Source organism: Sphaerodactylus townsendi, linkage group LG17, assembly GCF_021028975.2.
Source record: "Sphaerodactylus townsendi isolate TG3544 linkage group LG17, MPM_Stown_v2.3, whole genome shotgun sequence".
Lineage (NCBI taxonomy): Eukaryota > Metazoa > Chordata > Lepidosauria > Squamata > Sphaerodactylidae > Sphaerodactylus > Sphaerodactylus townsendi.
Genome location: NC_059441.1, coordinates 18,073,711 through 18,086,122, shown reverse-complemented (window position 1 = coordinate 18,086,122; position 12,412 = coordinate 18,073,711). Strand labels below are relative to the sequence as shown.

General features: G+C 48.2%; 1 protein-coding gene across 1 annotated transcript in view; it reads left to right on the top strand.

The window, feature by feature from the left end:
- Positions 1-2,718: 2,718 nt before the first annotated feature.
- Positions 2,719-12,412, top strand: part of SLC27A2 (solute carrier family 27 member 2) — a 30,818-nt gene continuing 21,124 nt past the window's right edge. The window contains 1 exon segment of the mRNA XM_048519757.1: positions 2,719-3,205. Coding sequence (XP_048375714.1) covers positions 2,719-3,205 — 487 coding nt within the window.

Sequence of the window (12,412 nt, the reverse complement as noted above, 5' to 3'; positions counted from 1 at the left end):
CTGCCAGTGGTGGGATTCAAACATTTTAACAACAGGTTCCGATGGTGGTGGGATTCAAATAATGACTATTAAAAAATATTTTTCATATCACTTTTTTATTTTAAGTATTAAAATATTAATACTTAATTAAAAATATTTTAAGTATTGAAAAAGTGAAAAAGGAAATTTTAACAACAGGTTCTACAGAACCTTCGGAACCCCCTAAATCCCACCTCTGGCTCCATCCCCAAATCTCCGGGGATTTCTCAACCCAGATTCAGCAAACCTAGTTGGAGTGGCTACTGGCAGAATAGGTTTTGATTTCCTAACATGTGGCTATATTAAGAATCAAATACTTTTGACTGCATTAAAACACAGCTGCTGATAGGTCCGGGTGTCGATTCGGGGCTCAGTGCTGCAAATGGACGGGGAATTAATAATTCCTTCAGGCAGTTATGGGTAGAACCATCTTGGGAGGGGGAATTCCTTCACTAGAGGTCTTTAACCACGTCAGGTACACCTGGCATTTTAATGAAACACTCTTGATTTATGATTATTTATGAATATGTGTGTGTATTGTTGAAGGCTTTCACAGCCGGAATCACTGGGGTATTGGCCCCTTCCGCACACGCAATATAATGCGTTTTTAAACCACTTTCACAACTGTTTGCAAGTGGATTTTGCTATTCCGCACAGCTTCAAAGAGCACTGAAAGCAGTTTGAAAGTGCATTATTCTGCATGTGCGGAATGAGCCATTGTGTGGTTTTTCCAGGCTTTATGGCTGTGTTCTAGTAGCATTTTCTCCTGACATGTGCGTATGTTTGTGTCTGTACAGTAAAATACAGAAATAAATCTTCTGGTAGTCGTGTGAGTGAATGAGTGAGTGTGTGTTTTTTAATTGCCAGAAATATCCTGTGAAATTCTTGAATGTTGAAGAATATCAGACGATGGAGGGAATCTACCACGGGGCATCTCTGCCCTCTAGTGGCCAGCCAAGAGATCTGCTTTAAACAGCCTTGAAAACATTTCCACGCTCCGGACAAGAGGCTATTGTTAGCATACTGGTAGGTGGAGTGAGGGGAGACTGGGGGAGGGGGGAGCCATTCCAGTGGGTCATGTAGGGGGTGCATTCTACTCCCCCTCCCTTCTCCCCCCAAGAGCAAGGGGTTGGGGCTGCCACTAGGTCGAGGCTTGCCCTGGGCTGGAGGGCCGATGGCAGAAGTGGCAGAGTGCCCACCCCCAACTAGGTGGGTTGCTCCAAGAAACCTCACTGCAGGGCTGGCAGGGGAGCTGACCTTCTGGCCCAGAGTTCCTGGTGCCAACTCCCACTGTGCAGGAAGGAAGAATACAGACAGGCAAGCAAGGAGCGCGTTCACAGCAATGGCAGAGGGCAGAGCCTAGATGCCAGTGTGGCTGAACAGTTTCTTCTTACCCCCTCTGGGAATCTCCCTTCCTGATACCCTGCTGCAGCCTTTGGCTAATATTTGGGTGGAAGACCTCCAAGGAATACCAGGCAGGCAATGGCAAACTACTTATGTTAGCCTCTTGCCTTGAAAACCAATTGTGTCTTGGGAGCACTTTATACATGTTGTATTTGATCACAAGCAGGCATTCCTTGCAACTTTCCTCAAACACATGATATAGACCTCCAGAAGGGACCTAGGAATCCCCCAGAACGACAGCTCATACCCAGGATACAGAGAGTAGTTCCCCTAGCCATGACGGATGCTTTGGAGGGGGGGGGGCTCTGGTGTTGTCCCCCACTGAAGTCCCCATCCACCCCAAATCTCCAAGAGGATCCAAACCCAGATCCGGCATCCCTGCCCTGCATCCTCCACTGGGGACCGGGCAACCTGGCTGCAGTCCTTTGTCACTGGTCTGTCTTACCCACAGAGAGAAACTATGCTGGTGAGTGCAAGACTCAAGGATGTGTGGACACAGATAGCGTGGCATAGTGGTTAAGAGCAATGTACTCCAATCTGGAGGACGGGGTTTGATGCCCCGCTCCTCCATATGAACAGTGAATTCTTATCTGGTGGACCAGATGTGTTTCCGCCCTCCTACATTCCTGCTGGGTGACCTTGGGCTAGTCACAGTTCTTCGGAACTCTATTAGCCCCTCCTTCCTCCCAAGGTGTCTGTTGTGGGGAGAGGAAGGGACAGGAGTTTGTAGACAGCCAGCACGGTGTCCTGGTTAAGAAAAGGTGGATTCTAATCTGAAGAACTGGGTTTGATTCCCCACTCCTCCACCTGAGTGGCGGAGGCTTATCTGGTGAACCAGATGTGTTTCCACACTCCTACATTCCTTGGGCTGATCACAGTTCTCTCAGGACTCTCTCAGCCTCACCTCCCTCACAAGGAAGGGAAAGGAGCTTGCAAACAAGGTGAGGTATAAATCCAAACTCCTCCTCCTCCTCCTCCTCCTCTTCTTCCTTTTCTTAATTGAATTGAGTCTCCTTACAAGAGAAAAAGGTGGGGTGTAAATCCAAACTCCTTCTCTCCTCTTATTTCTTAAAGATCGGGAAAAAGCGGGGTATAAATCCACACTCCTCTTCTTCCTCCACACCCTGGCCCCGGGACGCGGCCAAGGGTCGGCTGGGTCGGACGTAGGGTGCGCTCCGCTGGGCTGAGCGTGGGCAAATTGCCCGGAGGGGAGGGGAGGGGAGGGGCGTACCGTCCTGGCCCCTCCCCTCCCTCCCTCCCTCCCTCCGGCGGGCGCCCCGGCCGGGCCACTTCGGGATGGTGCCGTGGGGCTGGTGGACGGCGCTGGCGGGGCTGGTGCTGGCGCTGCCGCTGCTGCTGGCCATGGTGGCGTGCCCTTACCTGTGCCAGGACGTGGCCTTCTTCTTGCGCCTGGTGCGCATCTCCCAGCGGGCGCGCAGGGCCGGCTCCCGGGTGCCGCCGCGCACGCTGCTGGAGGTCTTCGGCCGCCGGGCGCGGCGCCGGGCCGGCAAGGCGATGCTGCTCAGCGGGGAGCGCGTCTACACCTACGGGCAGGTGGACCTGCGCAGCAACCAGGTGGCGCGGGCGCTGCGGGAGAGCGCCGCCTTGCGGCAGGGCGACGCCGTGGCCCTCTTCCTCACCAACCGGCCCGACTACGTGTGGCTGTGGCTGGGCTGCGCCAAGCTGGGCTGCGCCCTGGCCTGCCTCAACTGCAACATCCGCGCCCGGGCTTTGGTCCACTGCTTCCAGTGCAGCGGCGCCAAGGTGCTGCTGGCCGACCCAGGTGAGGCCCCATCCATCCATCCCACCCCCGGGGGCGCAGCCGTCGCAGCACTGTGCGCCTTTGCGCGCAAGCGGCCCCACTGGGGCTTAGCGCCGGCTCAGTGGACTCAGGATCGCACCCTGAGTCTCGCAGGTCTGTGTTGAGCAGGGGTGCCTCCAAAGAACCCCGGGTGGGATTGCCAGCTGGAGGCAGAGGGTGGCTTTTATGCAGCGGGTTGGGTGAGCTTTCGGAGAGGCACAGTGAAGAAGAGTTTGGATGTATATCCCACTTTCTCTCCCGGAAGGTGGGTTTCTCTCCCACCTTTCTCTCCTGCTTGTCTGGCTCACCAGATAAGCTGAAGATACACATAAACCAGGGAGCCTCTCTCCCAAAAAAACTTGCCTCTCTCTTTTTGGGAGAGAGGCTCCCTGGTTTATGTGTATCTTCCGATTGTTTCACTTGCCTTTTCATTGCGATCACCAGATAAGCTTCCACCACTCAGGTAGAGTGGGGGATCAAACCTGGTTTTCCAGATTGGAATCCACCTGCTCTTAACCACTACATCACGCTGGCTCCTTATGGCTTAGCACTGGCTCACTGGGCACCAGAGCACACCCTCTTAGAGGTCTGTGTTAAACGGGGTTGCCTCCAAAGAAGCCCAAATCACTCAGTTGGGCTGGGGGTAGTTTTTGCACAGTGGGTTGAAGGCGCTTTCAGAGAGGCACAGTGAGCAGGTGCCAGCCGTTTTACCTTGTGTGGTTGGAGACGGCCCACTTCTCCAGTGCACATTTGCCATTTGGGGTGATGAGGACCACACGCCCCACTTTCCAGCCTCCGTACCACAAAAATGGGCTTTCAATCAAAAGCTGCAGGACCAAAGCTGGAAAGTAACACTAGCTGGCCTGTTCGCGCCAAATGGCAAACGTGCAATATATTGGAGGAACTGTCATGCCGAGATAATAGACACCAAGAAAGGGGGCTGCTCTTCCAGTTTCATCTCCTGCCGAACCACAATTGCATGTTTTCAGCCTAAATCAAAAGATTTCAATGCTAGTTTGACCAAAGGCCATAGAGCGGGTGTGCCCCACAGGGAAACAAAACCATGTTTGGTGCTTCCTGAAGATGGCCCGCAGCCACGGAGTTTACACGAAAACCTGACACCTGTTTTCGGGCAGGAATCCGCCTGAATTTTAGATGAGAATTCCTGTCAGTCTCTTCAGGAGAAATGACTCCGCTTCTAAGCAACTTGGAGCGCCACGTCCCGTAATTTCACTGAACAGGTTTGCGAAAGTACCACATCAGCCTCTTGTTCTGGCACCGATCCTGTGACTTTAGCACAATGTGCTACGCTGCAAGCCTGCTCTTCGTTGCAATGGACACACCCGGGTGATAGAAGGTCTTTCACTGGGGCAGCTGTTAAAGCACGGGAGGCTTGCCAGGGAAGAAAACTGCTGTACAAAAATTGCTTGCAGGGTTGTTGTGATACTTTGGGCCACCTTGGTAGCCTTTCCCCACGATTAGAAGATTTCCTGCCTGTTGATTCACTGGTGAACTTGGAGGGATTTCACATAGTTTGGGAACTGGCTAAATGCAAAGTCGGTGAAAGATCTGTGCCAAATCAAAACTGGCCACAGCGCCTGTTTGCTGACCTAGAGGATAGGGATGAAGAGGTAATTCTTCTCCACCTCCAGTGTATTAGCAGGATCTCGCCCCGCTGAATTATTTAGAGCAGCTTAGTATCTCTTAACCTCTGGATTTGACCCCTTGCGTGAAAAAAGTTCCAGCCCTCTGCTGAGACATTTGCAAGATTCTCTGCTTTGCAGAATCTCCCATCCGGTCCGAATAGGACGCTGCATTTCAAGCAGACCCATTGTCGGGGTTGTCAGTTCGAAGAATGCTCTCTCTGTTGGGTCAGAATGGCCGGCTTCCACTTGTAAAGAAGCGTGGGCTTCTTGGCTTCCAAAAATCTTGCCGGGGTGCAGTTAGAGTTCCCTCCGCAAGAATGTAAAAGAGATCCTTGAAGGAAAGGATCTTTTCCCGAAATTTTTGTAAGAGGCGATAGTTAGGGCCGTGTTGAAGCCAGGCTTCCTTTGGGAAGGAAGGCTGGCAAGAGGTCCGTTTCAGGTTTACCTGTTCCGGCATATGCGACCAAGCAGATGGTGGACAGACAACAGCGCAGATGGGTTTGGGGATTGGCTTTGGGCAGGCACTTTAGGGGTGCAAGCAGATTTGGTCTGTCATCCCAACCGGTGATTTTCAGCCTACCATCAGTCTATAATACAGTACGTCATTCCCTCCTGTTTCCCAGACTTCTCTCCAAAGGGATATGTTGTAAGCACTGCCTGCCAATAGTCTTGGTTTTTCTTTTTCTGAGAGTTTCCGGAGACTTCTGTCTCAGACTTCCACTGTCATTTTCACCACTGTGGTCACTTAACACTTCTTAATATTTATGTCAGACGACCATCTGAAAACACCTGGATCTTCATCTCTTACCTCATCGGTGGATTTTAACGTTGATTACAAACCTACCAAACGCAATCTGAACGTGCTTGGTACAGGGAGAGGTGCAAGCTCAGAAACCTTGGGGTTTTCCCCATACCTTTTATTTAAAATGTCTTGAGTCGTGTGGATTCACCCAATACCAGTGGCGTATCTGCCTAGGGACAAGGGGTACCCCTTGCCCCCGGTATCCCCTCTTCACAGTCGCGATGGTAGCAAAATGCGACCCCCCGGTGACCAGGAAGTCCTGCTGTCTTGTCATTTTCGCACGCCTCGATCCCGTCCTGCTGACTCCAAGCACCCTAGACCAGTGGTGGCGAACCTTTGGCACTCCAGATGTTATGGACTACAATTCCCATCAGCCCCTGCCAATTGTACATACTTGCGGGGGCTGATGGAGAGAGTGTAGTCCACAACATCTGGAGTGCCAAAGGTTTGCCACCACGGCCCTAGACCTTGCCCATGTCCATGTCCATGGTGACATGGGCGAGTCGAGGAGTGGGGGGTGGAGCCTGGGGGCATCAGGGGGTGGAGCTGGGGTGGTGGGCGGCAGAGCTTGGGGGGCGTCCTGAAGACAATTGGTCTCCGGGCACCATTTACCCCTGGTACGCCACTGCCCAATACACCTGAAGATCCGGATGTGTGTTGATGAACGCTTATGTTGGAATAACCTTTTGTTAGTATTTTACACTGCCAACTGGGCAGCTGCAGACCGTCTACTCTGAACCTGCTATAAGGAGTGAGGTTGTTTTCTTCAGTTGTTGCCAACAATGTTGTTAGCATAATTAATCCTGAGCTATGTGCCTGCTTTTGAGTATGATCTGTTCCAGTAGTTTGCTTTGAAGGAATCAAGGTGTAAATGCAGTGGACAAAAATCACTGCGCTCCCTTCTTCCCAAAACCGTGTCCTTACGTTGTGAATGTATGGTTGCCAGCAATCCCAGATATTTACTGGAAGCATACAAATGTTCCCGCATATTAATTTACATTAGGTTTAGGTTAATTTAAAAACAAAAAGGCAGCAGTGGCGTAGGAGGTTAAGAGCTCGTGTATCTAATCTGGAGGAACCGGGTTTGATTCCCGGCTCTGCTGCCTGAGATGTGGAAGCTTATATGGGGAATTCAGATTAGCCTGTACACTCCCACACATGCCAGCTGGGTGACCTTGGGCTAGTCACAGCTTCTCGGAGCTCTCTCAGCCCCACCTACCTCACAGGGTGTTTGTTGTGAGGGGGGAAGGGCAAGGAGATTGTCAGCCCCTTTGAGTCTCCTGCAGGAGAGAAAGGGGGGATATAAATCCAAACTCAAACTCTTCCAAAAATTAGCAACAGGGTAGCTGCATTTATTACAATACAAACCTATTGGATGACGCTTTGGCAACATACAAACCAATTTCAATTACAGTTGTTTGCGAAAGGATAGGTTATTTTCCCCCAGGTTGGTCACAGGTCTCATTTTGACAGAGGGACAGAGAAAAAGATGGGGCCAGATTTTAATATCAACCTGTCCTTGCGTTCCGATGTTTGTTAGCTGCATTGCTGTGAGACATTAATAAAGTGGCATACTCCATCTGCCCTGCATAAAACTCACTCCCTAGATGCAATATAACCAGTGCTGCTTGCTCACCCACTTTGGGAGGGGGGAAGATGCTATTTTCCCCAGTCTTGTTGTTTGTCTCATAAGGGCACAGTAATCGTGATGGGGATACCCAGTGTCAGCTGCTGCTGTTGGCCAAGAGATGAGCTGGAGACACGGTGAACACAGACTCTTGTCTCATGGAATCTAGAGCCAGTGTGGTGTAGTGGTTAAGAGCAGGTGCACTCTAAACTGGAGAACCAGGTTTGATTCCCCACTCTGCCACTCGAGATGTGGAGGCTTATCTAGCAAACCAGATTAGCTTGTGCACTTCCAACACATGCCGGCTGGGTGACCTTGGCCTAGTCACAGTTCTTTGGAGCTCTCTCAGCCCACCCACCTCACAGGGGGTTTGTTGTGGGAGGGGGGAAGGAAAAAGAGTTTGTAAGCCCCTTTGAGTCTCCTTATAGGAGAGAAAGGAAGGATCTAAATCCAAGCTCTTCTTCTTGTTGTATTGTTTTAATGTAATGTCGGCTGCACTGAATGGCCAGTCTAGTCTGATCTTGTCAGATCTCTTGTCAGATCTTGTCAGAAGCTAAGCCGGTTGACCCTGGTTAAAACTTGGGTGGGGAACCACCAATGATACCACCATCACTATGCAGAGGAAGGCAAACCACCTTCGCTAGTATTTATGGCCCCTTCCGCACACGCAAAATAATGCGTTTTCAAACCACTTTCACAACTGTTTGTAAGTGGATTTTGCTATTCTGCACAGCTTCAAAGAGCACTGAAAGCAGTTTGAAAGTGCATTATTCTGCATGTGCGGAATGAGCCTTGGCTAGAGACCTGGACCAAACTGCCTTAAATCGGTTGTGATTTGACAGCCCTTTACACACCCACAAAGTGTACTGGAGATCATTTTATATTTAGGTAAGCTTTTTGAGTAAATAAATACTGTCAATATGGTTGTTCTGCCAAAATATTCTGCAATGATTAAAAGTAGTCCTCAATTGGAAAAAAAATGTACAACCTGAACTTAATTGTGACCGTGGTGGTAATGATTAAAATAGGTGCGCAGACAGAAAGGGCCAAATTTGTCCGTGTTAACCATTTACTTGCCATGGACTGAATGCACTCTGTATTTAGACCTTTCTCTGTATTTTCTTTTTATTCTGGGTCTAAAGTAAAAAAGGAATCTTGTGGCTCACTGATAGTGTATCTACTTTGACCCCCAGAAAGTTCCCAGCATCTCCCGTTAAAAGCAGCAGGTAATAGGGGTTATGCAAGTTCATTATGAAAGACTGTGGAGAGCCCCTGGGCTCAGACAGCACAAACCTTGCTAGACCAAGGGACTGATTTAGTGTAAAGAAGCTTCACGTGTACTTGAAGTCCTTTTAAATGGAGTAGCCAGTGAGTGAGAGAGCCAGTGTGGTGTAGTGGTTAAGAGCAGGTGGATTCTAATCTGGAGAACCAGGTTTGATTCCCCACTCCTCCAGCTGAGTGGCAGAGGCTTATCTGGTGAACCGGACGTGTTTCCACACTCCTACATTCCTGCTGGGTGACCTTGGGCTAGTCACAGTTCTCTCCCAACTCTCTCAGCCCCACCTACCTCACAAGGGGTCTGTTGTGGGGAGAGGAAGAGACAGGAGTTAGTAGACAGCCAGCGTGGTGTAGTGGTTAAGAGCAGGTGGATTCTAATCTGAAGAACCAGGTTGGATCCCCCACTCCTCCACCTGAGTGGCAGAGGCTTATCTGGTGAACTAGATGTGTTTCTGCACTCCTACATTCTTGCTGGGTGACCTTGGGCCAGTCACAGTTCTTCAGAACTCTCCCAGCCCCACCTACCTCACAAGGTGTCTGTTGTGGAGAGAGGAAGGGAAAGGAGCTTGTAAGCCACCTTGAGTCTCCTCACACGAGAGAGAGGTGGGGTATAAATCCAAACTCTTCTCTTCCTCCTCCTCCTCCTCCTCCTCCTTCTTGAACATGGGATGTTCTGCATGCTAAGAAGATACTCTGCCATTGAGCTATAGGTCCTTGCCTTTCCAAATGTTTAGGGTTGGGCTGTTAAAAATTCAGGAGCTTTGGCTAGAATAATTGGTAAGGCTGATTTTTCAAGCCAGTGAGTTTCAATGTATCAGCAGCCCCTCCTCTTTTGGAAGGCATTTCCAACAGACAAAAATGCCCAGAGAGGTTTTTTGGCAGCCTTTTGTGAGTGTTGCAGAGGACTGGTTCGAGGCGTTATGTGAGCCTTTAAGAAAAAAACATGTGGAAGAACAAGGAAATTCCCTAGGATATTGAGTCACCCTCCCTTTGGACATGGCTTAGCCGCTTCATAAATGGGGAAAGAAAAAACCACAATAAACAACCTCGGAAGTGTTCTTTTGGTAATAAAGAGTGCAAAGCATTGTATAATTTTGGATTGTTAGATTGGACAAAGGTTAGCATCTTTCCAAAACGCATCACTGAAATAAGGAACCCCCCCCTTTACATTTCTTTGTCAGGGATAGTTTAACTTGACGGTGCTGCAAGGAACTTGAACAGGGAGAGGCACAAGCTCAGAAGCTCAAGATATCGCCATGGAGACGATGACGTCCGGGCAGCATTGCTGTGGCCGCACACATGGCTGGTCTCTCATCCTCAGGCTGTGTTAGACCAAAGCCACTCCCCTATCTGGCTTGTGAACTGTTTCCTTTATTCGCTGCATTCATTACACGATGATGGAATGCCACAGTTGCGTGAATGCGCAGTAGCTCTTGGGACAGCACCCGAAAAGCGTGATCCAAGGGTAGTGAACTACAAGTAGAGTTGTCAACCTCTAAGGCCTGCACATGCGGAATGATGCACTTTCAATCCACTTTCAATGCACTTTGCAGCTGGATTTTACTGTGTGGAATAGCAAAATCTACTTGCAAACAATTGTGAAAGTGGATTGAAGGTGCATTATGCTGCATGTGCGGAAGGGGCCTAAGTGTGTCTGTAACCTCTATCTGCGGGTTCTCTAGGGCAGAACTTGGAAGGAGTTGCAAAGAACTAAATTTAAAACAAAATGGTTGACTTAACAAATAACACTCTTAACATTTGACATTAACACTTTACAGTCCTGTTAAGTTGCATTTCAAGTCCTTATATTTACAGTCTACTGATAATGCCAAGTCAACAAGGTGTTAAGGGCTTAATAAAATCAACCAAGGTCCCAGCCTGGTAGCCTTGCTTCCTCCCACCTCATGAGTTCTGCAGCCTTCTGCTTCTTTTCAGACTCCACCCCTTTCTGGGTCATCCCATTCTTACATAAGGGTTACATGTCCGCCATATGATTCAGTGTGGGTGAACTATACTTGAGACTGAAGAATGTGTCTGTGTAAATCTTGATCTATTTATGCCTATTAAAGGTTAATAAAGATAAAGAAGATGATTCAGTGTGGGTGACCATAGTTAGCTATATTAAGACCTCCTAATTAACTGGCTCAGTTGAATCTCTGGCCCACCAATTACTACACTGTCTCAGATTCAAGGAAATCAGATCCAAGTATGTGAATCTTACTCCTTTACATTTACCCGATCTCCCTGATTTATTTAGATTACACTACTTGTTGGACAATCCTTCTCTCTGTATGATAGTGGCAGACTTTCTCCTGGAAATTACTAAACGCCAGTAGATTTCCTTCAACCTAACATTTATTTCCTGTATTGTATTTGCTTTTTAATCCGTTTTTTATTATTATTGTACTGTTGTCTATGCCAATAAAGGCTTGCTAGATTCTATATTAAGACCTCTGTTTCATCAAAAGGCTGTGCATAAATCAGCCCTCTCTCTACTCCTCAATTTTATAAACAAATATATTTCAAACAATAACTGTCCCCCCAAATTCTTAATCTCTTTACACTCTCTAATGTTGAAAAAAACAACTTATCTTTTTGCATTTCTGAGAGGACGGAGCGAGGCATTGGAATCTGCAGCTGGAATATTGTCCCTGAAAACAACCACAACAATACTGTGCGAAAGAGCTTGAAAGCATGTAAGACGTCATCAACAAAGGAAACTGTAATGCTGTCTTTCTATTCAGGTCATTAAGAAGACAACTCAACATCAAACCTTTCTGGGTGGTTGATTGCCCAAAAAGGAGTTATTACTTTGTTTTACCACTCATGAGACATTAGAGAATACGCTTTTAAAGACAAATTAGCCCATGGAAGATTGTACTTAAAATACAGCGTTTGTGATGGAGATATGGTTTTGTAATTTATACAGTAGGTGAAAAGATAAGTTGCTTTTGTCAACATTATAGAGTTTAAAGAGATTAAGAATTCTGTTTGTTTGTTTGTTTATTTAATTTATAGGCCGCCTCATCCCCGAAGGGCTCGAGGCGGCTCACAACATGGCAGTTCCAACGAACAGCAAATCAACATAAAACTTAAATCCCTTAAAACCTATACAACAATAAATTAAAACAGCAGTATTTTAAAACAAAATTGTTTAAAACAAAATTGTTTAAAACAGGTGCCCGAACCAAGGCCAAGGAAGGGAGGAGATAGGTAGGGCCTGCGATGTATCAGTGGATCAGACCCAACCAAAATAAAAAGATGGAAACAGGCAGCTTCAGATTTTGGGGAAGAGATATCATTTGAAATATGTTTGTTTCTAAAATGGAGGAGCAGAGGAGTAGAAGAAGAACTCGGATTTATACCCTCCCCCTTTCTCTCCTGTGAGGAGACTCAAAGGGGCTTATAATCTCCGTTCCTTTCCTTCCTGCCACAACAAACACCCTGTGAGGTGGGTGGGGTGAGAGAGCTCCGAAGAACTGTCACTAGTCCAAGGTCACCCAGCCGGCACGTGCTGGAGTGCACAAGCTAATCTGGTTCACCAGATAAGCCTCCACAGCTCAAGTGGCAGAGTGGGGAATCAAACCCGCTTCTCCAGATTAGAGTACACCTGGCTCTTAACCACTGCGCCATGCTGTATTGATGTACTAATAGCCTTTTGGTGTAACAGAGGTAATATGGTTAACAGGTGTGGCCTGGAGATCACACCCCTGCTGAGCTCCCTCCCCAAATTCCACCCCCAATTCAGCATGGGCACCATCCTGCTGCTAAGATTCCCATTTCCCCGTGAATAGCTTTTTTTTTTTTGCTGGTTTATTTTTTGTCTTTGGTATTTG